This window comes from Gorilla gorilla, chromosome 9 (assembly GCF_029281585.2).
Source record: "Gorilla gorilla gorilla isolate KB3781 chromosome 9, NHGRI_mGorGor1-v2.1_pri, whole genome shotgun sequence".
NCBI classification, from domain to species: domain Eukaryota; kingdom Metazoa; phylum Chordata; class Mammalia; order Primates; family Hominidae; genus Gorilla; species Gorilla gorilla.
In genome coordinates this window covers 53,746,676-53,773,998 of record NC_073233.2, presented here as the reverse complement: position 1 = coordinate 53,773,998, position 27,323 = coordinate 53,746,676, and the positions used below count along the sequence as shown (strand labels likewise).

At 52.0% G+C, this 27,323-nt stretch overlaps 1 protein-coding gene and 1 long non-coding RNA gene across 3 annotated transcripts in view; one reads left to right on the top strand and one right to left on the bottom strand.

The window, feature by feature from the left end:
* LOC134759337 (uncharacterized) overlaps positions 1–25,329 on the bottom strand; it is a 43,318-nt gene extending 17,989 nt beyond the window's left edge. The window contains exons 1-2 of the long non-coding RNA XR_010135473.1: positions 25,240–25,329; positions 5,862–5,981 (exon numbers count right to left, since the gene is read on the bottom strand). This is a non-coding gene — a long non-coding RNA (uncharacterized lncRNA). The remainder of the gene's footprint in view (positions 1–5,861; positions 5,982–25,239) is intronic.
* Positions 125–25,901, top strand: SPI1 (Spi-1 proto-oncogene). 2 transcript variants are annotated; one of them, XM_019036641.4, is made up of 5 exons: positions 125–372; positions 2,947–3,046; positions 20,692–20,879; positions 21,723–21,885; positions 25,214–25,901. In XM_019036641.4, exons 1-5 carry the CDS (start codon positions 328–330, stop codon positions 25,531–25,533), a joined length of 816 nt encoding a protein of 271 aa, XP_018892186.1. In that variant the 5' UTR covers positions 125–327; the 3' UTR covers positions 25,534–25,901. The 2 variants fall into 2 exon arrangements, with proteins under 2 accessions (XP_018892186.1, XP_004051107.1); XM_004051059.4 differs by having other exon boundaries at positions 126–372; positions 2,950–3,046.
* Positions 25,902–27,323: the final 1,422 nt, after the last annotated feature.

The following is a 27,323-nucleotide window of genomic DNA, read 5'->3' as shown; positions in this document are numbered from 1 at the left end:
GGCCAGCCCTTTGAGCACCACCTGCCCCAGCCGGCCAGAGACTTCCTGTATGTAGCGCAAGAGATTTATGCAAACGGGTTGGGGCGGTGATGTCACCCCAAGGGGACTATCTCCCAGCGGCAGGCCCTTCGATAAAATCAGGAACTTGTGCTGGCCCTGCAATGTCAAGGGAGGGGGCTCACCCAGGGCTCCTGTAGCTCAGGGGGCAGGCCTGAGCCCTGCACCCGCCCCACGACTGTCCAGCCCCCGACGGGGCACCCCATCCTGAGGGGCTCTGCATTGGCCCCCACCGAGGCAGGGGATCTGACCGACTCGGAGCCCGGCTGGATGTTACAGGCGTGCAAAATGGAAGGGTTTCCCCTCGTCCCCCCTGTGAGTACCGGGACTCCTCCACCAGCCCAACCCGTGGCCCTCGGACGCCTGCCTGCCTGCCCACGAACCCGCCAGCCCACCCACTGCCCTCCTGGCTTGCTATCAGTGGGAAGTCAGGGTTTCCTCCCTGGAACTCCTGGCCGGAGACCCAGCAAGGGGGCCATTGGCTTCCTCGGAGCATGCCCTGGCGGGCTGAGGCCAGGCCCACGGTGGGGCTGTGATCGGTGGGGCCTGAACAGTTATTTATAGACAGGGCTCGGGTGGCAGGCGGAGGCCGGGGCTCCTGGGGAGGGTGCTGGGCTGAGGATGGTGAAGGCGGTGGTAGAGAGGGAGAGGAGGGAGATGGGGGGACTGGCTTGGGGGAGGCCGGTCCCCTGGATGGGAAGGGGTTGAAGGCAGGAGGCAACGGGCAGAAGTCTTGGCCCATGGCCTTGGGGCTCCTAGAAACCAAAGCTGATGGAACTCTGGGTCCCCAACGCCCAGTCTGGGGCCTGGCACAGAGGACATGATTGTTGACCAAAGGGTCAGGGCCATGGGCCCACAGGGGTACCCACAGGAGACAGGGACTGGTGCTGGAAAGGAGCCAGGAGTGGAGCTGAGACAGTGCAGTTAGGGCTGGCCCCAGGGCTGGGGTTCAGGGAGAGGCGCGGCAGGGCACAGGGCTGGGACAAGGCCGGGACTGAGATTGGGGCTGGGTGGGACCTGGGGTGAGCATGTGACAAGTGAGAATGGGGGCTGAGGCTGGGACAAGGACAGGGACTGGGTCTTGGGGGTGAAGAAGTGGGAGCCCCAGGGGACCCTGAGAAGAGAAGGGCAGATCGCCACTGCTCCTCACTCTCAGTGACAGTTGCAGCCTTAGGCAGGTGTCAGACCAGGGTCCCTTGGAGAGGACCCTTCTCCCTTTTCCCACCCCATGACCTCTCAGGAGTGAGGAGGCTTGAGGGGAGCCGGGAAGGGCTTGGCAGGCTGCCCACCTGAATCCACTTTCCTGGTCTAGAGGCAGCTCCCTTCCCCCACTATGCCCCGGCTCAGAGCCACCCCAGGAGGCTGGGAGGCACCCCAGGCCTGACATCACACCAACCCGACCAGAGCCGGGCTGACATCCTGCAGCGAGGCTGTACTACCTGGAAACCCAGAGGGGCAGGCTTAGTGCTGGGCTCCTGGCCTCCTCACTTGGCCAGCCACAGGCAGGACCAGGCAGGACCAGCCAGCCTGCTGTGGCATCCACACCCTGACACCCCTTCCCACCTGGGACCACGAAGTGGGCGGCCCAGGCAGAGGGTGACGGAGGTTGTCTCAGAAAGAGCCAATTCTGCCTCAAGAAAGCCACAGGCCCACTGTCTCTGATCCCTGACCTCTCAATTCTGAACTCCAGGTGGAGCTAGATGGGTGGCAGAGCTCCTTGGGCCATCCCTAGGCACCCCCAGCCCTCTCTGCAAGCTCCAGGGTCACTCTGAGTGTCTCCTGGTAGGGTGGGCTCCCAAGGCAGCCCCGGTCCCCCAAGCCCAGCCCTAAGGGCCACAGTGACTGTTATGCAATCCTGGGCCACACACTGCGGGGGCGGGGAGGCCTGATGACTGTTGGGAAGGCTCCTGGGTGTGCACGGCCCTGTGTCTGTGCCAGTAGGGGGAGGAGGACAGGGAGGAGGGAGGAAGGTGGGAGGAAGGTGGGAGGAAAGAAGGAGGACAGGGAAGAGGGGGAAGAAAAGGAGGACAGAGGGGAGTGAGGAGGGGGAGGAGGAAGCAAAGGAGACGGGAGGGGGGGACGCAGTGAGGAGGGAAGGAGGAGGATAGGGAGGACTCAGGAGGGAGAGTGAGGGGATCAAGGCCCTCCATGCGCTCGGCTCCTAAGTCTGCCTGGGTTACCCCTGCACCAACCGTCAGTGTGGAGGGTCATTGTGGTGCCACTCTTGCCCAGGCTGTGTGAGAGGCATAGGCTGTGAGAGTGGGGCTGGGCAGGCAAGTGTGTGCTGTGCGGTTGAGTGTGCAGGTGGAATGTGAGTGGCTCTGGGGGTGTGAGTGTGTGTGTTGATGGCTGGAACGTGGTGTCATGTGAGTGTCAATCAAGGAGACTCTGCGTGTGTGCATGAGCTGAGTGTACAATGTCTCTGTGAGGTGGGTGACCTCTGAGTGGGTATGAAGATGTGTGTGTGAGGGATAGTGTGCAGGCGCCTGCATGGGGGTGGGTAGGGGCTGTGAGAGTCAGTCCTCGTGTGGGATTATGAGTGTGAGGGTGACACAGGGATCGTGTGGACATGTGCATCAGTGTGACCAGGAGAGGTGTGTGGGATGAGGATGGGGGCACACAGGCGTGAGTGTGTGAGCGTGAGGTGGCTATTGGGGGGGGGGACCCTGGTCCTCTTCTGACCTCTCACCCCCAAGGTCCCTGTCACCCCTTTTTAGGCCTTCTGGGTCCCCTGCCCCACTCTCTGTCCCAGTTCCAGGCAGAGGGAGGGCTGTAGGTCCAACGCAGCCACTAAGCCAGGGAAGGTGATGGGGACCCAGCGTGCGGGGGTGCTGCAGGCCTGGCTGGGGTTCCCCACCATGGTGCAGGCCCTGACACCTCCTCTCTCAGCAGCCATCAGAAGACCTGGTGCCCTATGACACGGATCTGTACCAACGCCAAACGCACGAGTATTACCCCTATCTCAGCAGTGATGGGGAGAGCCACAGCGGTGAGTACGGGGCCTGCCACGCCCCCATCCCCCAGCCCAGCGTGGGCTCCTGGGGTCTGGAGAGAGAAAAAGAATAAATGATTCCCAGGACTTCTTTGGAATTCTGAGAATCAGATCAAGTTTGCTCTCAAAGGCAGTGAACTGCAGCATCATCGCTGCACCCCCACACCTGAGCCTCCGTTATGGAGCCTCTGCAGTGTGTCAAGGTGCAGGGTTCATTTCTTCCATGTTATCTGCTGGTTCTGTCCTTGTGGTCTTTTTTATAAACAAGGAAACAGGCTTAGGGTGCTAGGAGACTTGCACAAGGTCACACGGCTGCTGGGTGGAACCCAGGTCTGTCCGCTCCAGGTCCTGTGCTTTTTTTTCTGCCCCTGCCTAACTACCCACCTCCTCCTCTCTGTTCTCGTCACTCTCTTTGTCCCAAACTCCCCGCCGGCGCATCCGCACTTCCTGCCATGTGTGGTTGGCAGGGTTTCCTAACCGTGGCACTGCTGACATTTTGGGTGGGATGATTCCTGGGTGGGCTGTCCCGGGTACCGTAGGAAGCTTAGTGGCATCCTTGCTTCTACCTACCACATGCCAGGGGCATGGCCAATCATGACAACCAAAAATGTCTCCACCCATTGGCAGATCCCCCCGGGAGGCAAAATCACCCCTAATTGGGAACTGCCAGGCCAAAGGAAAACCTATGGGAACCTCTTGTTCAGCAGAGGCCGAGGCCCCCAGTTTGCTGAAGTGGGAGGAAGAGGCCTGGGCCAGGGTGTCCTTCTGTCTGTCCAGTCCTTCTGGGTCTGTCTGCCCCATAGCCCAGCTTCCGTCCTGGAGCAAATTCAGGGGATGGGAGAGAGGCATTAGGTGCCTGGGACCTGAGCAGGGGGCTGCGGGAGGTTGCCCAAAGTGGATCTTGGCTTACTGATGTAGACATCCCTGACCCAAAGCGAGGTGGCCTAGTCAGTGGGTGAGTCGTCACTGGGGAATTCCTCAGGGCGTCTGGGACCCGGGTAGACCAGCGACTGGGGTGTCTGCACCTCAGAGGGCAGAGGACCACAGCCTAGGAAGGTGTCACTCCGGAAGGCCACCCCTGCGGCCAGTCATGCCTGTAGCTCCATTCTGCAGATGCACCTGTGGCAGTCTCAACCTGATGGGCCCAGCTAGGGATCCACATGTGCCTGGTCCACATTTAGGGCCCCAGATTCATCCGGAACTCAGACTGGAAGCCATATCCCAGGGGTAGGCGGATATGCCTCCAGGCCACAGCTGGGAACGCACAGGCATCTTTTAGAATCTTTCAGGGCTAGAAAGCCTTTAAAATATCCTTTTTAATTCCTTCAAGCTTATTTGTAATTATGTAAAAAACACATCCTCTTGGTGGGAAACCCAGGCAATGTAGAGAGAAAGTCCCCCTCCTCCAACTCCATCCCCAGCTCTCCCTACCAGAGTGAAGAGCCCAGTCTGGGGGACCCAGAGACCACGCACCCACCTTCCCAAGCGGTTCCAGGACTCCAGGAGGTCCCGCTAGGCCCTGGGACAGGCGCCCCCTGGTGGCTCGGGTCACCACAAACAGTGCTGTCGGGCCTCCCCCAACAAGGACGCATTCTCCCTGGCCCAATCCCTCTTCAGTTCACTGGGCTTGGGTGCATTTCCTTTGGGCCTTTTGCAGCCTCAGTTTTCCTTCCTGTAATATGAGGGCACTGCCCACATAGCTGGAAACCAGTGAGCCTGGGGCTGGGTCTGACGGAATGAGCACTTTAGAGAAAGCATGTGTTTTCGTGGCTCAGGGTCCAAGCAGGTTCCTTATGTCTCAGGTGGGACTCTAGGAATGACTCTTGATTGGATGCCTGGGCACTCCATTTTGGTCATGAACCCCCAATTCCTCCAGAGACTCCACCAGTGTTCCCAGGTGTCCTCGGCCTTGGCTCTGTCCCACTCTTAATCACTGCCAATCAGGGCATTTGGGCTGTCCTTTTCTTTCTTTCTTTCTTTTTTTTTTTTAGGACAGTCTTGCTCTGTTGCCCAGGCTAGAGCACAGTGGCCCAATCTTGGCTCACTGCAACCTCTGCCTCCTGGGTCCAAGCGATTCTCTTGCCTCAACATCCCAAGTAGCTAGGATTACAATCGTGCACTACCATGCCTGGCTAATTTTTGTATTTTTAGTAGAGATGAGGTTTTACCATGTTGGCCAGGCTGCTCTCAAACCACTTGCCTCGAACTCCCGAAGTGCTGGGATTACAGGTGTGAACCACCGCGCCCGGTCTGTCCCTTTTTTTTTTTTTTTTTTTTTTTTTTTGATACGGAGTCTCGTACTGTCGCCCAGGCTGGTGTGCAGTGGCACAATCTTGGCTCGCTGCAACCTCCGCCTCCCGGATTCAAGCGATTCTCCTGCCTCAGCCTCCCAAGTAGCTAGGATTACAGGCACCTGCCACCACGCTCAGCTAATTTTTTGTATTTTTAGTAGAGACAGGGTTTCCCTATGTTGGCCAGGCTGGTCTCGAACTCCTGACCTGGTGATCCGCCTGCCTCGGCCTCCCAAATTGCTGGGATTACAGGCGTGAGCCACTGCGCCCGGCCGGGCTGTCCCTTTTTATACCCGCTGGAAGGTATTGTCTGAAGACTCAACCATAGAGACCCCCACACACTTCTGTCAATTCCCACACGTCCTCTTTGTCCACATTTTTAGGTACCGAAGCTTAGTGAAAAAGCTTTGGCCCAGCCCTGGCTCCATCACTTACCAGCTGTGAAAACTTGGGGCAAGTAACATAACCTCTCTGAGTCCCTATTTCCCCATTTATAAAACTGACAGCATGAAAATACTTACCTCCTAGGGCTGTGATGATTCAGCGAGGTAAGGCATGTAATCTATGAGGTAAGGTAACGTGCAGAGGACGAGGCCCGTGCTAGCTTCACTGCATTCCTCAAGGCAGGAGGGACAAAGCAGCTGGGGAGTGGGAAAAGCACAGAGGGCTCTGTGAGAGACCAACTGGGTTATTTTCCACTGACCCAGGGGACAGTCAATCTGCCACCCACCCCTACATCCATGCACTCACCCTCCCATCCACCCACCTACTCGTCCATCCTGCCAGCCGCTTCCCATCTGATCCACTTTTCCTCCCTATTCCATCCATTAAATAGTTTCTGAGTATCAGACACTCTTGTAGGCTCTGGGGAGTCCATGATGAGCACCAGACACGGCCACTGCTCTCACAGAGCTCACCCTCCAGCGAGGGGATGGGGACATAAAGAATCAAACAGGCTGGGCGTGGTGGCTCATGCCTGTAATTCCAGCATTTTGGGTGGCTGAGGTGGGTGGATCACGAGGTCAAGAGATAGAGGCTATCCTGGCTAACATGGTGAAACCCCATCTCTACTAAAAATACAGGTGGTGGTGCCCACTTGTACTCCTAGCTACTTGGGAGGCTGAGGCAGGAGAATCGCTTGAACCCCGGAGGCGGAGGTTGCAGTGAGCTGAGATCGCGCCACTGAACTCCAACCTGGTGACAGACAAAGCGAGACTCCAGCAAAAAAAAAAAAAAAAAGAATCAGACAAACAGACCGTTTTCTGCAGATGTAATGTGGAGTGTCTACATGGGGGGCTGCTTTCATTTGAGTGGTCAGGGAAGGCCTTTGAGGTGGCAGCTGAGCTAAGAGAAGGAACTCGTAATTCACATGTGACCATAGGTAGGGGAGAGGTATTCAAGGTAAAGGGAACAGAAGGTGCAAAAGCAGAAAGGACCCTGACAGAGGACCAGAGAGGCCAGTGAGCACAGGGCAGGGGACAGAAAGGGAAGCCAAAGGGGTCAGCTGCTCACGCAGGGCTCGAAGGCCATGGCAGGCATTTGGATTTTATCATACACACCATGGGAAGCCACTGGGGAGTTCTGAGCAGGGAAATGACATGACCATGATCTGAATAACCTTCTGTGTATGTGTGTGTGCTGAAAATTTAAATACATTTACAATCTTTTTTTTTTTTTTTAAGACGGAGTTTCACTCTTGTTGCCCAGGCTGGAGTGCAGTGGTGTGATCTTGGCTCACTGCAACCTCTGGCTCCAAGGTTCAAGCGATTCTCCTACCTCAGCCTCCTAAGTAGCTGGGATTACAGGTGTGCACCACCATGCCCAGCTAATTTTGTATTTTTTAGTAGAGATGGGGTTTCACCATGTTGGCCAGGCTGGTCTCAAACTCCTGACCTCAGGTGATCCTCCCACCTTGGCTTCCCAAAGTGCTGGGATTATAGGCATGAGCCATCACGCCTTGCCTTTTTTTTTTTTTTTTTTTTTTTTGAGATAGAGTCTCACTCTCACCCAGGGTGGAGTGCAATGGCATGATCACAGCTCACTGCAGCCTTGACCTCCTGGGCTAAAGTGATTCTCCCACCTCAACCTTCTGATTCACTGGGAGTACAGGCGCCTGCCACCATGCTCAGCTAATTTTTGTATTCTTTGTAGAGATGGGGTTTCGCCATGTTGCCCAGGCTGGTCTTGAACTCCTAGGCTCAAGCAATCCACCCACCTCGGCCTCTCAAAGTGCTAGGATTACAGGTGTGAGCCACTGCGCCTGGGCAAATCTTCTAATTTTTATTTTTACTATTTTGGGGTTTTATTTATTTTTTGAGACGGAGTCTCGCTCTGTCACCCAGGCTGGAGTGCAGTGGCGCAATCTCGGCTCACTGCAACTTCTGCCTCCTGGGTTCAAGTTATTCTCCTCCTGCCTCAGCCTCCCGAGTACCTGGGACTACAGGCACATGCCAACATGCCTGGCTAATTTTTGTATTTTAATTTTTATTTTTTTGAGACAGGGTTTCACTCTCTCACCCAGGCTGGAGTGCAGTGGCACGATTTTGGCTCACTGCAACCTCCGCCCCTGGGTTCAAGTGATTCTCCTGCCTCAATCTTCTGCGTAGCTGGGATTATAGGTGCCCGTCACCATGCCCGGCTAATTTTTGTATTTTTAGTAGATACGGGGTTTCACCATGTTGGCCAGGTTGGTTGAAATCCTGATCTCAGGTGATCCACCCACCTCAGCCTCCCAAAGTGCTAGGATTACAGGCGTGAGCCACTGAGCCCAGCCTAATTTTTGTATTTTTAGTAGAGATGGGGCTTCATTATGTTGGCCAGGCTGGTCTTGAACTCCTGACTCAAGTGATCCACCTGTCTCAGCGTCCCAAAGTGTTGGGATTACAGGCGTGAGCCACCGTGCCTGGCCAAGACACTGTCTTAAAAAAAAAAAAAAAAAAAGAAAAGAAAATGCTGGGTATGGTGGCTCACGCCTGTAATCCCAGCACTTTGGGATGCTGAGACAGGTGGATCACTTGAGGTCAGGAGTTCAAGACCAGCCTGGCCAACATGGTGAAACCCCATCTCTACTAAAAATAAATTAGGCCAGGCCCAGTGGCTCATGCTTGTAATCTTAGCACTTTGGGAGGCTGAGGCAGGTGGATCACCTTGAGGTCAGGAGTTTGAGACCAACCTGGCCAACATGATGAAACTCCGTCTTTACTAAAAATACAAAAATTAGCTGGGCATGGTGGCGCTTGCCTGTAGTCCCAGCTACTCAGGAGGCTGAGGCAGGAGAGTTGCTTGAACCTGGGAGGCGGAGGTTGCAGTGAGCCAAGATCGCATCACTGCACTCCAGCCTGGGCAACAGAGCGAGACTTCGTCTCGAAAATTAAAAAAAAAAGGCAGGGTCTCACTTTGTCACCCAAGCTGGAGTGCAGTGGTGCAATCTTGGCTCACTGCAGCCTCTACCTATGGGGTTCAAGCAATTCTCCTGCCTCAGGCCCCCAAGTAGCTGGGACTACAGGTTTGTGCCACTATGCCTGGCTAATTTTTTGTATTTTTTATAGAGACGGGGTTTCACCATGTTGCCTAGGCTGGTCTCGAACTCCTGGGCTCAAGCAATCCTCCTGCCTCGGCCTCCCAAAGTGCTGAGATTACAAGTGTGAGCAACCATGCCCGGCCTAATTTTTAATTATTAAAGTAACAGATATTAATTGCAAAAACTTTAAAAATACAACAGCATATCAAGTAACACATCCCCCTCTTTTCAATCTCATTTCCCACTGATAGAACCTTAGTTTATCCTTACAGACGTTTTATTGTGTGTATATAATCCTAAGTGTTAGTAAGTATATACACATACACATGTATATTTTATTCATTCAAAAATGGAATTTCATATCATGCCATTCTGCATTTCTCCATGACATATGTAGCATATCAGAGATTGATAAAAGCTATTTTTCCAGTCTGTCTTTCTTTTTTTTTTTCTTTCTTTTTTTTTTTTTTTTTGAGATGGACTCTCGCTCTGTCGCCCAGGCTGGATTGCAGTGGTGTGATGTCAGCTCACTGCAACCTCCACCTCCCGGGTTCAAGCGATTCTCCTGCCTCAGCCTCCCGAGTAGCTGGAACTACAGGCAAGTGCCACCACGCCCAGCTAGTTTTTTGTATTTTTAGTAGAGGCAGGGTTTCACCGTGTTAGCCAGGATGGTCTTGATCTCCTGACGTTGTGATCCGCCCGCCTTGGCCTCCCAAAGTGCTGGGATTACAGGCGTGAGCCACCGCGCCCGGCCTCCAGTCTTTCTATTCCAGTGCTATGTAAATGTACAAATGAAGATGTGGAATAGAGACTTAGAGCATTATTTATTGGCAAATATTTATTGAGTGCCTTTGATGTGTCAGGCAGCTTGATTTTTCAGTTAGAGATATATTTTATTTACTTGTACAATCAGAATTCAACTTTAGTCATTCACAACACACACACACACTCACATTTCTCCACACATCCCCAATTCATTACTCTATATGGTAACATTTGTTAAATCAGTATTTGAATTTTCCACTGTTATGACCATGTGGCTATTACTCACAGCTGAGCCACATGGCATCCTTTCTTTACCTTTACTTTCTCATATCCATATTTCTTTTAATTATTATTATTATTATTATTTTTTATGAGACAGTCTCACTCTGTCGCCTAGGCTGGAGCACAGTGGCGCAATCTCTGCTCACTGCAGCCTCAGCCTCCTGGGTTCAAGTGATTTTCCTGCCTCAGCCTCCTGAGTAGCTGGGATTACAGGCGCCCGCCACCACGCCCAGCTAATTTTTGTATTTTTAGTAGAGATGGGGTTTCGCCATGTTGGCCAGGCTGGTCTTGAACTCCTGACCTAGTGATCTGCCCGCCTCAGGCTCCCAAAGTGCTGGGATTACAGGCGTGAGCCACCATGCCTGGCCTTTTTTTTTTTTTTTTTGAGACGGTGTCTCTCTGTGTTGCCCAGGCTGGAGTGCAGTGTGCAATCTCAGCTCACTGCAGCCTCCACTTCCCGGGTTCCAGCAATTCTCCTGCTTCAGCCTCCTGGGTAGCTGGGATTACAGGCGTGTGCCACCATGCCCAGTTAATTTTTGTATTTTTAGTAGAGGTGGGGTTTCACCATGTTGGCCAGGCTGGTCTCAAACTCCTGACCTCAGGCGATCCACTGGCCTCAGCCTCCCAAAGTGCTGGGATTACAGGCGTGAGCCACTGTCCCCAGGCTTCATCCCCATATTTCTGAGGGGAAACGTAGCAAGGAGATAAGAACTCTTCTGAAACCAGGCTGCTGAAACTCATCCCCCATCTCCTCCATTGCTATCTGGGTGACCATGGGCAAGATCTCCAACCTCTCTGTGCCTCAACTTCTTCATGACAATACCAACTTCACAGGATGGCTGTAAGGACTGAACGAGCTACTGTATGTCAAATGCTTAGAACAGTGCCTGGAAATAGCAAATGTTTTGTACAGATTTGTTATCATGGTCGTCTCCTAAGAAAGGGTGTGTGGGAGGTGAGGTTTTTGTTGTGGTGATGATGGTTTTATTTTGTGTTTTACCTCATGTCTTTTATTCTATGCTGTCACTTAATTAATCATAGTTTGGCTGTGTATGGAAATCTAAGTTGAAAATCATTTTTTCCCTTAGAAATTGGAAAGCATTTTTCTACTGTCTTCTGGTTACTAGAGTTTTTCCTATGAAGTCTGATACCACTCCATGTTCTTTTAAATTTCTTTTATAATTAACCAGCTTTTTGTTTGTTTCATTTGTTGTTGTTGTTGTTGTTGTTGTTTTTCTCTCTCTTTTGTTTTCTTTCTCTGGAAGTTTTTAGTATCTTCTCCCAATGTCTCATGATTCAACTGAATAAGCTTTTTAAAAGGTCACTCTGGGTGGAGAGCAGATGGAAAAGAGGCAAGAATAGGAGCTGGAAAAAAGAACATTGAGGAAACTATTGCAATAATCCAGGAAAAAGATGGTGGTGACCTGGACAAGGGTGGTGGCAACAGAGACAGAAAGGTGGGGACAGATTCAAGATAGATTTTGAAGGGCTCACAGGATTTGCTATTGTTTATTATGCTTTTTGTTTGTTTGTTTGCTTTTTTGAGACAGTCTCACTCTGTCACCCAGGCTGGAGTGCAGTGGCGTGATCTCGGCTCACTGCATCCTCTGCCTCCTGGGATCAAGTGATTCTCCTGCCTCAGCCTCCCGAGTAGCTGGGATTACAGGCATGCGCCACCACACCCGGCTAATTTCTTTGTGTGTATTTTTAGTAGAGACAGGGTTTCACCATGTTGGCCAGGCTGGTCTTGAAGTCCTGCCCTCAGGTGATCCACCCGGCTCAGCCTCCCAAAGTGCTGGGATTACAGGAATAAGCCACCATGCCCAGCCTCTTACTCTTTTTAATTGTGGTAAAATACACATAATATTAACCATTTTTTAAACCATCTTAACCATTTCTTTACATTTTAAGTGTATAGTTCTGTGATATTAAATATATTCACGTTATCATCACCATCCATCTCTATAATTATTTTCATCTTGCAAAACGGAGACTCTGTTCATTGAACAACAGCTCATCATTTTCCCTCCCCCCAGCCTCTGGCAGCTACCATTCCACTTTCTGTCTCTATGAATTTGCCTATTCTAGGTACCCCGCATGAGTGGATTCACACAGTATTTGTTCTTTTATGCCTTCATTTAGCATAATGTTCTCAAGGCTTACCCATTTACCCATGGTGTAGCACGTGTCAGCATTTCCTTCATCTTTAAGGTTGAATCATATACCATTGTATGCGCGTGCCACGTTTTGCGCATGTGCCATGTTTTGCGTATCCAGCCGTCCGACACTTAGGGTGTTTCTGCCGTTTGGCTATTGTGAAGAATGCTGCTATGAAGAAGGGTGTGGAAAGACCCTGTTTTCACTTTTTTTGGATATATACCCAGAAGTAGGATTTCTAGATCATATGCTAATTCTATTTTTATTTTTATTTTTTTGAGACGGAGTCTCACCCTGTCACCCAGGCTGGAGTGGAGTGGTACGATCTCGGCTGACTGCAACCTCTGCCTCCCCGGTTCAAGTGATTCTTCTGTCTCAGAATCCCAAGTAGCTGGGATTACAGGTGTCCACCACTACGCCCGGGTAATTTTTGTATTTTTAGTAGACAGATTTCGCCATGTTGGCCAGGCTGGTCTCGAACTCCTGACCTCAGGCGATCTGCCCGTCTTGGCCTCCCAAAGTGCTGGGAATACAGGTGTGAGCCACTGCGCCCAGCCTATTTTTAGTTTTATTAAAAATTAAACCATCGGCCAGGCACAGTGGCTCACGCCTGTAATCCCATCTCTTTGGGAGGCTGAGGCAGGCGGATCACAAGGTCAAGAGATTGAGACCTGGCTAACATGGTGAAACCCCATCTCTACTAAAAATACAAAAAATGAGCCATGCGTGGTGGTGGGCGCCTGTAGTCCCAGCTACTCAGGAGGCTGACGCAGGAGAATGGTGTGAACCTGGGAGGTGGAGCTTGCAGTGAGCTGAGATTGCCCCACTGCACTCCAGCCTGGGCAAGAGCAAGACTCCATCTCAAAAAAAAAAAAAAAAAATTTAACCATCATCTATTTCCCATAGTGGTTGCATCATTTTACATTTCCAACAACAGTATACTAATATCCTAATTTTTCTGCACCTTCACCAACACTTGTTATTTTCTTTCTTTTTTTTTTTTTTTTAACTAGAAGCTATCCTAATGAGTGTGCTGGAATTTGCTGTTTACGATAGGATTTTTTTTTTTTTTTTTTTGAGGCAGGGTCTCACTCTGTCGCCCAGACTGGAGTGCAGTGGTGTGACCTTGGCTCACTGCAACCTCCACCTCCCAGGCTCAAGTGATTTTCCTGCCTTAGCCTCCCAAGTAGCTGAGATTACAGGTGCATGCCACCACGCCCGGCTACTTTTTGTATTTCTAGTAGAGACGGGGTTTCACCATGTTGACCAGGCTGGTCTCAAACTCCTGACCTAAAATGATGCACCCACCTCGGCCTCCCAATGTGCTGGGATTACAAGCGTAAGCCACCGTTCTTGGCCTACAATAGGATTGATGAAGAAAAGAGTTCCAAAATGTGAATTCTATCCATCCATCCATCCATCTATCCATCCAATTTCCATATACTTCTTGATCCTTTCATAGCACTAACCATCTACACATTCATTAATTTATTCACACACCCATCTAATCATCCACTTAGCCACCTTTCCAACTATCCTTCCCTCTACCTACCAAGCCCTCCATCTTGCACTGGCCTATCCATCTAATAAATATATACTAAGTATCTTTTATATGCCAGGCACATTGCTAGATGCTTTGGAATGAATAAAACACAGGTTCTACAAGATCCATCTTTGTAACAAGGAAACGAATTAAAACTCTAATAATTAGAATCCAAGGTAGAGAGTAACAAGTGCCCCGAAACCTTCAGTTCTCTGTTCTCTGAGCCTGTTTCTTTTCTTTTCTTTTCTTTTTTTGAGACAGCGTTCCACTCTTATCGTCCAGGCTGTAGTGCAATGGTGCGATCTCTGCTCACTGCAACCTCCATCTCCTGGGTTCAAGCAATTCTCCTGACTCAGCCTCCTGAGTAGGTGGGATTACAGATGCCTGCCACCACGCCCAGCTAATATTTTTTCTATTTTTAGTAGAGACAGGGTTTCAACATGTCGGCCAGGCTGATCTCGAACTCCTGACGTCAGGTGATCCACCTGCCTCGACCTCTGAGCCTGTTTCTACGTCTGAATAATTTTCAGGAGAGGCTGGGCTTCGGGAGCCCTAGTCTAATGGTCTATGATCTTCTGAGAAGGTTTTTTTCTTGGCCCCTCCTTTCCTGATTCCTCATCTTTCTTCTCTGTTTTGATCACACTTTTGCTCCCCTGGGAAGAGCCCAGGGCTTCAGGCTGGAGGTTCTGTTCTGAGGAGATAAGGTCAGCTGAATGACACTTAAGGCTTGACATTTTTTGTGGGGTTGTTTTGAATATGATTTTATTTTTATACTGGTGACGTACAGGTGTTAGTGACACCAAAAAACTGAGTAAGACTAGGGATGTGTGGGTAGGACTCTGGCCCCAGATTAAGAACTGGTTTAGAGGGAGGAAATGAGAGATGAAGATGAATGGGTCATTTCTGGCTGGCTGGATGATAGTTGGATGGATAATGGTTCCATGATGAATGGATGGATGAAGGATAGATGGGTGGATGATGGGGGGATGAAGGATGGATGTAGGGTGGATGAAGAATGACAGGTGATAGGTAATGATGGTGGTCAGATGGATAAAAGTACTCATTAAAATCTCTCAGTGTTGGCTGGGTGCAGTGGCTCATGCCTGTAATCCCAGCACTTTGGAAGGCCAAGGCGGATGGGTCACAAGGTCAGGAGTTTGAGACCGGCCTGGCCAACATGGCGAAACCCCACTTCTACTAAAAATACAAAAATTAGTTGGGCAGAGTGGCAGGCGCCTGTAGTCCCAGCTACTTGGGAGGCTGAGGCAGAAGAATCGCTTGAACCCAGGAGGCGGAGGTTGCAGTGAGCCGAGATCGTGCCACTGCATTCCAGTCTGGGCGAGAGCGTGAGACTCCACCTCAAAAAAATAAAATAAAAAATCTCTCAGCGTCACCATAGGTCTTACTGAAAGTTTTCATTAATCATCTTGTTTCTCAGAGGTGCTATGGTATAGTGGTAAGATTTCAGTCCTTGGGGTCAGATACAGGTGGGTTTGGGTCCTGATTCTATCAATATCTGCTGCAAAGGACTTAACTTCTCTGAGCCATAGATTCCTCCTATGCAAAAGATAGATTATACTGTAGTGGCCACCTCCTGAGTGCTAGGGTTAGGATTAAATGAGATAATGTGGATTGAACACTTAGCACAGTGTCTGGTATATAAAAAATACACTAAAAGCTAACTTTTGTTGATCATTTAATCAAATAGCGATTGAGATCTACTGCCTGTTGGGTGCCTACCGGTCTGTAGAAATGAGGGTCCGGAGCCATGTCCAGATGTTATGCAAATGACATTATATTCTTTCGAGGAGCTGAGAGTCATGCTAAGGGGGCATATGGGTGACCCCTGACTGGATGGTCTGGGTGGCCCAGTGAAGGGACATAAAGAAATAAAGCAATTTGTTCTCGAAGAGTCATCCGGAAATGGGGTCCAAAGAGCCCGGAGTGCTGACCTCTGCACTAGGAAGGATTCCTTGTATTGTGTTCTCACAGAGGGCTCTGTATTTGGAATATTTCTGCCTACCAGACAGTATTTATTACATAATTGCCTGAGCACTAAATCACAGGTAAAGGCGAGGTATCCATTGGGCCTTCTGAAACCTTAATTGTAGTTCGGGAGTCTCAGTTGCAGCCTTCAGGAGACCCCGGGTGGAATTCCAGAGTTTTTGTAAGCACAAAACCTCCTTGGGTGGCTTTAGATGCAGAGTCCCAGCTCCCCTTAGTGCTTCTGCTTCAGTGGGTCTCCAGCAGGATCCCACATTTACAGGCTTTTCCAGCCTCTCCAAGTGATGGATGAAGGTGGACTGAGACCAGCTTTGGGAAATGCTGGCCTCAGGCTGGGACCACCACAGTGAGGTCATGGGTCTAATGTGGAGCTAGAACAGAGGTGGGGGTGCGGAGGAAAACAGAGCAGTTGGGTGCCTCTTACCCCACACCTAAGGGGTGCATGCACTCAGGGTCCCTCCAGCCCTGGAATGGGAGTGGGTTCAAGGATGCGGGTTTGATGGCAGGATCCATTCGGCATTATACCAGGGCATTCCAACTTGGGCAGGGGAAGGCAAAAATGGGCAGAGCCAGAAGTGGGGCTGAAGCAGGGATCAACAACTGGAGAGGAATCATTTCACCAAATCCCAGAGCCCCAGGACAGCCTCCTCACTAAAGAGCAGAGCAAACTCTCCTACAGCGAGGAGAGTTTCGGGATCTTGTTAGCTCACTGCAAGATGAAAATGCAAATTATGGCCAGACGCCTGTAATCCCAGCACTTTGGGAGGCCGAGGCGGGTGGATCACGAGGTCAGGAGATCGCGACCATCCTGGCTAACACAGTGAAAACCTGTCTCTACTAAAAAATAGAAAAAATTAGCCGGGCGTGGTGGCAGGCACCTGTAGTCCCAGCTACTCGGGAGGCTGAGGCAGGAGAATGGCGTGAACCCAGGAGGCGGAGCTTGCGGTGAGCCAAGATCATGCCACTGCACTCCAGCCTGGGCGACAGAGCCAGACTCCATCTCAAAAAAAAAAAAGAAAATGCAAATTAAGTTTTGTTTTGTTTTCGCTTCAGGTTTAGATAATTTTGCAGAGGAGAGTCCCAGAGGCTTTTTTTTTTTTTTTTTTTTTTTTTTTGGAGACCGAGTCTGGCTCTATTGCCCAGGCGGGAATGCAGTGGCGTGATCTCGGCTCACCACAACCTCCGCCTCCCTAGGTTCAAGGGATTCTCCTGCCTCAGCCTCCTGAGTAGCTGGGATTACAGGCACCTGCCATCAGGCCCAGCTAATTTTTATATTTTTGTAGAGACGGGGTTTCGCTATGTTGGCCAGGCTGGTCTCAAACTCCTGACCTTAGGTGATCTGCCCACCTTGGCTTCCCAAAGTGCTTGGATTACAGGCATAAGCCACCATGCCCGGCCTGAGAGGCTTCTTAAGAGGCTAGGATTCAGCTGGGCTCGGTGGCTCATGCCTGTAATCCAAGCATTTGGGGAGGCTGAGGTGGGAGGATCACTTGAGCCCAGGAGTTGGAGGCAACATAGTGAGATTCCATCTCAATTTAAAAAGAGATTTTTTTTTTTTTTTTGAGATGGAGTCTCACTCTGTCACCCAGGCTGGAGTGCAGTGGTGTGATCTTGGCTCACTGCAACCTCCGCCTCCCAGGTTCAAGCGATTCTCCTGCCTCAGCCTCCCACGTAGCTGGAATTACAGGCGCCTGCCATCACGCCCAGCTAATTTTTGTATTTTCAGTAGAGATGGGGTTTCATCATGTTGGCCAGGTTGATCTCGAACTCCTGACCTCAGGTGATTCGCTCGCCTTGGCCTCCCAAAGTGCTGGGATTACAGGCGTGAGCCACTGCACCTGGCCTAGAAAGACATTTTTATTTTTAAAAAGAGGCAATAATTGATTCATTCATTCAGGAAATGTTTGTTGAGTGCCCACTCTACTTAGGCACTGGGAAGACGGAGGTGAACAAAACCAGTCCCTGCCCTCATGGTGCCATGCTTGGGCTTCAACTGCAGTGACAACATGGTCCCCTAAAGTTATTTCTCTGGGCCATTGACTAAGGTGGCCAGGAGCAGGGAGAACAAGAGGAAAGAAACATGTATTAAAAGCATTTGCTCTATGCTTGTTCCAGTGCTAATCCAGGCTTTTTTTTTTAGTTAAAAAAATTTTTTTGTAAGCCCCTCCCCCTGCACACTGAATACTTTTTTGTTAAGAGACAGGGTCTCAGCTGGGCGCAGTGGCTCATGCCTGTAATCCCAGCACTTTGGGAGGCTGAGGTGGGCAGATCACGAGGTCAGGAGATCAAGACCAGCCTGGCCAATATAGTGAAACCCCATCTCTACTAAAAATACAAAAATTAGCTGGGCATGGTGGCACATGCCTGTATTACCAGCTACTTGGGAGGCTGAGGCAGGAGAATCGCTTGAACCCGGGAGGTGGAGGTTGCAGTGAGCCAATATCGTGCCACTGCACTCCAGCTTGGGCAAGAGTGAGACTTCATCTCAGATTAAAAAAAAAAAAAAGAGAGAGAGACAGGGTCTCACTCTGTCACCCAGGCTGGAGGCAGTGATGTAATCATAGCTCACTGCAGCCTCAAACTCCTGGGTTCAAACGATCTTTTCATATCAGCCTCCTAAGTAGCTAGGACTACAGGTGTGTGCCACCATGTCTGGCAAATTTTTAAACATTTTTTGTAGAGATAGGGTCTCACTATGTTGCCCAGGCCGGTCTCAAACTCCTGGGCTGAAGTGATCCTCCCTCTCCAGCCTCCTGGGTAGCTGGGATTATAGGTGTAACCACACTCAGTGGGAATCTAGGCTCTTTAGAATAAACTATTATTATTATTAATAATAATGATAATGATGAAGTTAATGTTTATCAAGGTCTTACTTTGTGCCAAGTTCTAGTCTAAGCACTTTGCAAGCAATAGGTCATTTGCTTCTCAAAACAAGCCTGTGAGATGGGTGTAACTGTTAGCCCCATTTAACAGATGAGGACACAGGCTTGGAGAAATAGAATGACCTGCCCATTGTCACACAGTGGTAAATGGCAGAGCCAGAACTTGAGCCCAGCTCTGCCTTTCTCTCCTCTCTGCCATGTGGCTTCCTAAAGGTGGGAGTCTGGGTTGTCTGGACTGTGAGGCCAAATAATTATACATGTAGACAAGGCCTCAGTAACTACCCAGGTGCATTTCTGACTTTTAGAGTGGGGAATGAGAGGCTCCTGGAGAAAAAAATGTCTTGTCCATGATCATACTGCAAAACTACTGCTGAGCAGGTTTAGAAAGCGAGTACTCCGAGATCCAGTCCAGAACCAAAAATCATGATTATCTATTAGGGATGTGTGATTAGGTGTTTGTGTGAGAGAGAAAGAGAGAGGCGGGCAGACATGTGTACACCTTTGTACACACGTACACACGCACGCATGGCTGGTGGTGGACTTGTCCCGGAGACACTGCCTGGACCTGGAGTCTCATAGGCGCCCTCTTTGGCCCACATGAGACAGCTGATCTTGTCACTTTATTACCACGCTTCATTTTGGACCCCGAATTGCACCCAGGAAGTCCCGCAGATGTGTGGCAGTTTTTGTTCCTGGAAAAGGTGCTCATGCTGAAGATCTTCCCTGGTTCCAAGACAGGGCTTTTGGTGGCATGGGGCTATTCCCCGGACTTCAGTCTCCTCCACCACAGACTCTGAAGGAACCCACAGCGGGTTTTCCAGGAAAGTCTCAGGTCCCAGGAACCTCACGGGAACACAGGTGCCACTGCTTAAGGTCATGGCTTTGAAGAGGAAGGGCCACCGTGTGCCTGGACAAGTTCTAGTGTTTGAGGAATGTCAGCCCTGTGACTCTGCTGTCACACCTTGGCCATGTGACAAGGCCATGTGAGTGTGTGTGTGTGAGACAGAGAGACTGTGGGCAGCCAGGGAGCTCAGGAACCCGTGGGAGGTTTTTTTCTTTTCTTTTTTCTTTTTCTTTTTTTTTTTTTTTTTTTTTGAGACGGAGTCTCGCTCCGTCGCCCAGGCTGGAGTGCAGTGGCGCAATCTCGGCTCACTGCAGCCTCTGCCTCCCAGGTTCACGCCATTCTCCTGCCTCAGCCTCCTGAGTAGCTAGGACTACAGGCACCCGCCACCACGCCCAGCTAATTTTTTTGTATTTTACTAGAGATGGGGTTTCACTGTGTTAGCCAGGATGGTCTTGATCTCCTGACCTTGTTATCCACCCACCTCGGCCTCCCAAAGTGCTGGGATTACAGGCGTGAGCCACTGCGCCCGGCCGAGGTTTGTTTTTTTTTTGTTTGTTTGTTTGTTTTTTTTGAGGCAGAGTCTCACTCTGTCGCCAGGCTGGAGTGCAGTGGCGCAATCTCGGCTCACTGCTACCTCTACCTCTCGGGTTCAAGCGATTCTCCTGCCTCAGCCTCCTGAGTAGCTGGGATTACGGCACCTACCACCACACCCAGCTAATATTTTGTATTTTAGTAGAGATGGGATTTCACCACGTTGGCCAGGATGGTCTCAATCTCCTGACCTCGTGATCCGCCCGCCTCAGCCTCCCAAAGTGCTGGGTTTACAGTCGTGAGCCACCGCGCCCGGCCCTGGCTGGGAGGTTTTAACAGGATAGGAGGGGAATCAACTTTCCCTGAGGGCCGGCTCTGGTGCGAGGTGTTTTACAAATGTGTACTCATTCGTATCTTCCCAATAACTGTGATCCCCATTTTACAGGCAACTCAACTGAGGTTAGAGAGGCCACATATGTGCCTGAGGTCACACAGCAAGTAAATGGCAGAGCCAGGATTAGACGCTCGGTCTGTGTGACTGCACAGGAATCAGGATGGAATTGCTGAGAACACGAGCTTTGCTTCAGCCCTGAGTCCTGGCTGTGACCCGGATGCTTTTGACCTTGGGCATGCTATGTAGCCGCTCGAAGCCTCAGTGTCCTCATCTATAAAATGCAGGCCTAGAGTAACCATGCAGGTGGCGAGGGTTAAATGAGATGGTTAGGCCCCATATGGCCTGGCAGTATTATTTAATGTTACTATAACCTTTTCCTGCCCTGCCCAACCCTGAGCTCACCCCATACTGCCTGGCTGTCCCCCACAGACCATTACTGGGACTTCCACCCCCACCACGTGCACAGCGAGTTCGAGAGCTTCGCCGAGAACAACTTCACGGAGCTCCAGAGCGTGCAGCCCCCGCAGCTGCAGCAGCTCTACCGCCACATGGAGCTGGAGCAGATGCACGTCCTCGACACCCCCATGGTGCCACCCCATCCCAGTCTTGGCCACCAGGTGCATGCCACCGCCTGCCCCGTCCCCCAGGAGACTGCCAGGCCTGTGGTGGGGCCCGGGAGCTTCACAGGAAGCTGACACAGGCTCTTACCCAACTCAGCTTCCTGCCCCACAGCGCCAACGGCGGCTGGAGCTCCAACGGCTGCCGCCTGACCCCCCGAGTGACCTCATGACCCCACACCCCTTATCTCGTCTCACCCCGAGTATGGACAGACCCCAGATAATTCTCGCACCCTCACCGAGCCTCCCCATCCCAACGCCTTGTTGTGGGCCCTCCTGGGCCTCACTGTCTGCCACCCCCATTCACTAGCCCTCATGGATCCCACACCAAGTCACTGAACACCTCTACTGACCCTGCCTCTCCCCAGTGACCCTCCCTACTGACCCTAACCCGGATCAGTGACCTCTGCTGACCTCTACCACCCCTACTGACCTCCAGGGTCCCTCCACTCACTCATCACCCCACCTATGAAACCCCCTTCCAGACTCAACGCACCAGTCCCTAGCATGCCCTCTTCTGACCCCAGCCTAATGCGGGTCCACACAGCACCTCTGCAGGGAGGAGAACAAGGCACCACTTCCCCGGTGCCCAAAGTCCTAAACCAGGAGGCCCAGCTGGGAGGGCTGGGTGGGCTGGATGTCAGCACCCCTCGCCCCACAGCCTGCACCCTATGTGCAGCACCTCAACTGGCCCCCCTTTTCCCTAGCCTTCCCCCAGTCTCCTGTGCCTGCCATTGTTCCCTGCCCTCCGCACTCCTTCTCTCCCCAGCTGACCTCCCTCCCAGCCCCCCTGAGCTGTAAGCTGGCCCTTCCTGACTCTGATCTCCTTCCCCCACCGTCCAGGTCTCCTACCTGCCCCGGATGTGCCTCCAGTACCCATCCCTGTCCCCAGCCCAGCCCAGCTCAGATGAGGAGGAGGGCGAGCGGCAGAGCCCCCCACTGGAGGTGTCTGACGGCGAGGCGGATGGCCTGGAGCCCGGGCCTGGGCTCCTGCCTGGGGAGACAGGTGGGGCGCCTGGCCCTCCACCCTGGCCCCGACCCTGGCCGTGTCTGTGCCCTGCCCCCACCCAGCCAGGCCAACTGACCCAGCAGCCACGCCACCGAGTTGCGTGTGTGTGTGTGTGTGTGTGTGTGCATGTTTGCCAGTGTGTGTTTTGTGGGGCTGTCTGTGGCTGTCTCTATGTGTGTGTGTATCTGCTGTGTAGTGCATACGGGCATCTCCATGAAGTGTGCCAGGTGTGTGTGTCTCTCTGTGCCATGAGTGTGTGTAGATCTGGGTGTGTGTGAGCAAGTGTGCAGAGGGTGTGTGTGCACAGGTATGGGCAGGCGCATGTGTGCGAGTGGCTGTGTGAGTGGGTGTGTGAGAAGGTGAATGTGAGAGCTGGTGTGGCTGAGAGTGGGTGTGGCCATGTTTGTGTGTCTGTCAGCATATGAATGTATTTCAGTGTGTGTGAGCAGCTGTGCACGTATGATGTCAGTGGGTGTCAGCAGTGTGTGGGTGTGCCTGTGTCAGCAGGGATGTGAGCGTGGTATATGTGAGTGGCTGTAAGCAGGCATGTGTGAGTGATATGTGTGAGTGGGGGTGTGACAGGTGTGTGAGCAAGTGTATATGTGTGAATGTGTAAGCAGGGATGTGTGTGATATGAGTGTGTGAATGGGCATAAGTGTGTGAGCAGGTGTGTGTCAGTGGATGTGTGAGTGGGTGTGAACATGTTTGAGGGTGTATGTAAGCAGGTGTGTGTGAGCAGGAAGGTGTGAGCTGGGGTGTGTGAGCATGTATGTGTATATGTGAGCAGGTTTGTGCATGTATGTGAGTGGATGTGTTTAAACATGTGTAAGCATGTGTGTGTTCCCATGTGTGAGCAGGCGTGTGTGGGGGGTGAGGACATGCTTAAGCACCTGCGTGTGTGAGCAGGTGTGCATGTGAGTAGGTGTGTGAACAGGTATGTGTATGTGTGAAAGCAGGTGTGTGAATGAGTGTGTGAGAATGAATGGGTGTGAGTGGGCCGGGTGTGGTGGCTCATGCCTGTATCCCAGCACTTTGGGAGGCTGAGGCAGGCGGATCACCTGAGGTCAGGTGTTCGAGACCAGCCTGGCCAACATGGCGAAACCCCGTCTCCGCTAAAAATACAAAAATTAGTCAGGCGTGGTGGTGAACGCCTGTAATCCCAGCTACTTGGAAGGCTGAGACAGGAGAATTGCTTGAACCCGGGAGGTGGAGATTGCAGTGAGCCGAGATCGTGCCATTGCACTCCAGCCTGGGCAACAAGAGCAAAACTCCATCTCAAAAACAAGAGAATGGGTGTGATGTGTGAGTGTGTGAGCATGCATGAGTATGCATGTGTGTGAGCTGCTGTGAGTGGATGTGACAGCAGAATGTGTGTGAGCATTTGAGTGTGCAAGTAGGTGTCTGAGTGGTGTGAACAGGCGTGTAAGCATGCAAGTGGATATGCATGAGCAGAATGTGTGTGCATGCGTGAGCAGGTGTGAGGTGCAAGTGTAAGTGGTGTGAAATATGAGTGAGCAGGTGTCAATGAGGTGTGAATGAGCTGGTGTGAGCGTGTGTGAGTGCATAAGTGAGCAGCTGTGAGGTGTGAGCATGCATGTGAGCAGGTATGTGTGATGTGTGAGCATATGTGTGAGCATGTGTGTGTGCAGATGTGTGGGCAGATGTGTGTGAGTGGGTGTGAGAGATGTGAGCATGTGTGTGAGGTATGAAGTGGGAGCATGTGTGAGGTGTGAGCATGTGAGTGGGTGTGAATGTGTGAGATGTTAGCATGTGTGAAGTGTGAGCATGTGTGTATGAGTTTGTGAGCATAAGTGTGTGAGAGACTTGGTGTGAGGTGTGTGAGGAAGTGTGTGTATGGATAGGTGAGCATGTGTGTGAGCAGATGTGAGCATGTGTGAGTGGGTGTGTGCGTGAGTGAATGGTGTGGTGTGTGAGCACAAGTGTGTGAGCAGGGGCGTGTGTGTGGGGCTGAGTAATGTGAGATGTGTGTGAGCAGGTGTGTGCGTGTGGGGCTAAGTAATGTGAGGTGTGTGAGCAGGTGTGTGCATGCAAGCATGTGTATGAGGTGTGGGCAGGTGTGATCATATGTGAGTGGATATGTGTGAGTGAAGGGTGTGGTGTAAGCATGTGTGTGTGAGCAGGGGCATGTGTGTGCGAGGGTGAGCAATGTAAGGTGTGAGGGTGAGCAGTGTGAGATGTGTAAGCAGGTGTGTTTGTGCAAGCATGTGTGAGCAAGTATAGGCAGGTGTGATTATGAGACCTGGTGTGAGGTGTATGAGGTGTGTGAGCACATGAGTGTGTGAACCTGGTGTGAGGTGTGTGAGAGCACGTGTGAGTGGGCGTGTGTATGAGTGTGAGAAGGTGCATTGGGTGTGACCGTGTGTGGGGGGCAGTGAGTGGGTGTGTGTGTGCATGTGTGTGAGTGGGTGCATTGGGTGGGTGTGAGTGTGCATGTGGGTGGGTGTGAATGAGGTGTGACCATGAGTGGGTGTGACCAGGTGTGTGTGAGTGGGTTGTGAATGTGTAAGCAGATGCAGTGTGGGTTTGAACATGTGGGTGGGTGCAAGCATGTGAGTGGGTGCGTCATGTGGGTGCCAGTGTGTGGGGGCATGTTAGTGAATGAGTGTGTGAGCATGTGTGTGGGTGTGAGCTGGTGCATTGTGTGAGTGTGTGAGCAAGTGTGACTGGGTGTGTGAGGGCAGATGTGGGTGTGAATGTGCAAGTGGGTGGGTGTGGGTGCAATCTGGTGTGTGAGCAGGTGTGTGGGTGCATTGCACAAGCGTGTGTGAGCATGTGGGTGTGAGTGTGTGTGAGCACGTGCATTGTGTGTGCATGTGTGTGACTGAGGATGTGTGTGATCAGATGCATTGTATGTGTGTACGTGTGAGCGTGTGTGGGTGTGAGCATGAGTGAGTGGTTCCATTGTGTTTAAGCATGAGTGTGAGTGGGTGTGAGAAGGTGCGTTGTGTGAGCACGTGTGAGTGGGTGTGGGCGTGATGTGTGAGCATGAGTGTAAGGAGGTGTGGGTGAGTGGGTGCGTTATGTGGGTGTGTGAGCGTGTGTGTACTTGGTGCATTGTGTGGGTGCAAGTGTGTGCACGTGGGGGGGTGAGTGCGTGGGTGTGAGTGGGTGTGTGTGAACGGGTGTGTGCGCAAGCAGGTGTGAGTGTGGGTGCGTTGTGTATGCACGCCCAGCGCGGGCTGGGGCAGCCGTTCCCCTGCCCTTCCCGGCCACCCCGTCCCCGGGTCCCTGTGCGTGCGCAAGGCGGTGGGGGCGGCTCCCACGTGGGCCCCGGGCCCCCTCCCACCGGGCCCTCCCCCCGCAGGCAGCAAGAAGAAGATCCGCCTGTACCAGTTCCTGTTGGACCTGCTCCGCAGCGGCGACATGAAGGACAGCATCTGGTGGGTGGACAAGGACAAGGGCACCTTCCAGTTCTCGTCCAAGCACAAGGAGGCGCTGGCGCACCGCTGGGGCATCCAGAAGGGCAACCGCAAGAAGATGACCTACCAGAAGATGGCGCGCGCGCTGCGCAACTACGGCAAGACGGGCGAGGTCAAGAAGGTGAAGAAGAAGCTCACCTACCAGTTCAGCGGCGAAGTGCTGGGCCGCGGGGGCCTGGCCGAGCGGCGCCACCCGCCCCACTGAGCCCGCAGCCCCCGCCGGGCCCCGCCAGGCCTCCCCGCTGGCCATAGCATTAAGCCCTCGCCCGGCCCGGACACAGGGAGGACGCTCCCGGGGCCCAGAGGCAGGACTGTGGCGGGCCGGGCCTCGCCTCACCCGCCCCCTCCCCCCACTCCAGCCCCCCTCCACATCCCGCTTCGCCTCCCTCCAGGACTCCACCCCGGCTCCCGGACGCCAGCTGGGCGTCAGACCCCACCGGGGCAACCTTGCTGAGGACGACCTGGGGTACTGCCTTGGGAGTCTCAAGTCCGTATGTAAATCAGATCTCCCCTCTCACCCCTCCCACCCATTAACCTCCTCCCAAAAAACAAGTAAAGTTATTCTCAATCCATCCTCTTGGAGCACAGAGTCTCTTTTAAAATTTGTTGTGTATCTCTTCTGGCCCCTGTGTGCTGCGACGTCTCTTTTTGTCATTTGTGCATCGGGTGTTTACCGAGGACTGTACCCAATGCTGGACCCTGGGAACATGAGGACCAATGACACAGAGCGCCTGACCAGGAGTTAGAGTTTGGTGGAAAGAACAAGTCCTCAATTGTGATTAGGAGAACAGATCCTATTTAAAAGCTCTCTACTCCTGATAGTTGTTGTTTTTAAGCCTTGATGAGGTTTGAACTCATACGATGATGATGATGATGATGATGACCATGACCAGCAACAACATTTGATTTTCTGGTCAATTAGTATCTGCCAAACTTGAGATGTGGAGTCTAATATCACTCCATTTTATAGAATGGGAAACTGAGGCTTGTAGAGGTCAAATTATTTCCCCAAGGTCACAGCCGTTGAGTGGCCAAGTTGGACCACACTCCAGGTCTGTCCCGACACGTCAACATGGAGTGGGAGGCTTTCCTTATCTGGAAGAGGATACTCTTCAGCATTCCGAGGACAGGAATTAAGCCCCAAAGCTCCTGTGGGCCGCAAAGCGTTCTCACGAGCTGCACGCCTAGCAGGACTTTAGACCGAAGTGAATCCCTGGTGGGACCCCCAGGTTCTATTTGCTTTCTAGCTCCTAGCCACAGCAGGGGAGAAACAGACCAAGCTGAGCAGAGAAGCCTGTAAGTCCTGTGTTTTCCTCCAGACGGTAGCAAGTAGTGGCAGTAGACATCCTGGGAGTGAGGGACTTCCCAACGCTGTCAAAGACCTCAGGGAACCCAGATTCTGGGGCCATTATCGTAGGGACAAATACCCCCCCACACCTCCTCAACCCCAGAGGGCTCACTGCAGCCCAACCCTGCAGCTCCCTAGTCCTACTGCAGGGCCACAAGAGAAGGCAAAATGGTGTTGTGTCTTCATTCTTCTATTTTTATTTTTATTTTTTTTGAGACAGGGTCTTACTTTGTTGCCCAGGCTGGAGTGCAGTGGCACCAACACGGCTCACTGCAGCCCTGACCCCCCGGGCTCAAGTGATTCTCCTGCCTCAGCCTCCCGAGCATCTGGGACTACAGGTGTGCGTCACATGCCTGACTGATTTTTGTATTTTTTGTACAGATGGGGTTTCATCATGTTGCCCAGGCTGGTCTCAAACTCCTGGCCTCAAATAATCTGCCTGCCTCGGCCTCCCAAAGTGCTGGGATTACAGATGAGCCACCACACCCGGCCTAACATTTTTAAAATTATAAACCCACTTCATACGTGTGACAATCCTGTGCAGCGGGTGCTGCTTTCACCCACCCCGCTTTACAGATGAGGATACCAGGTGCTTTGAGATTAAAGAGATGGCAGTGCCAGGACTCAGAGACACCCTGGCCCCAGGG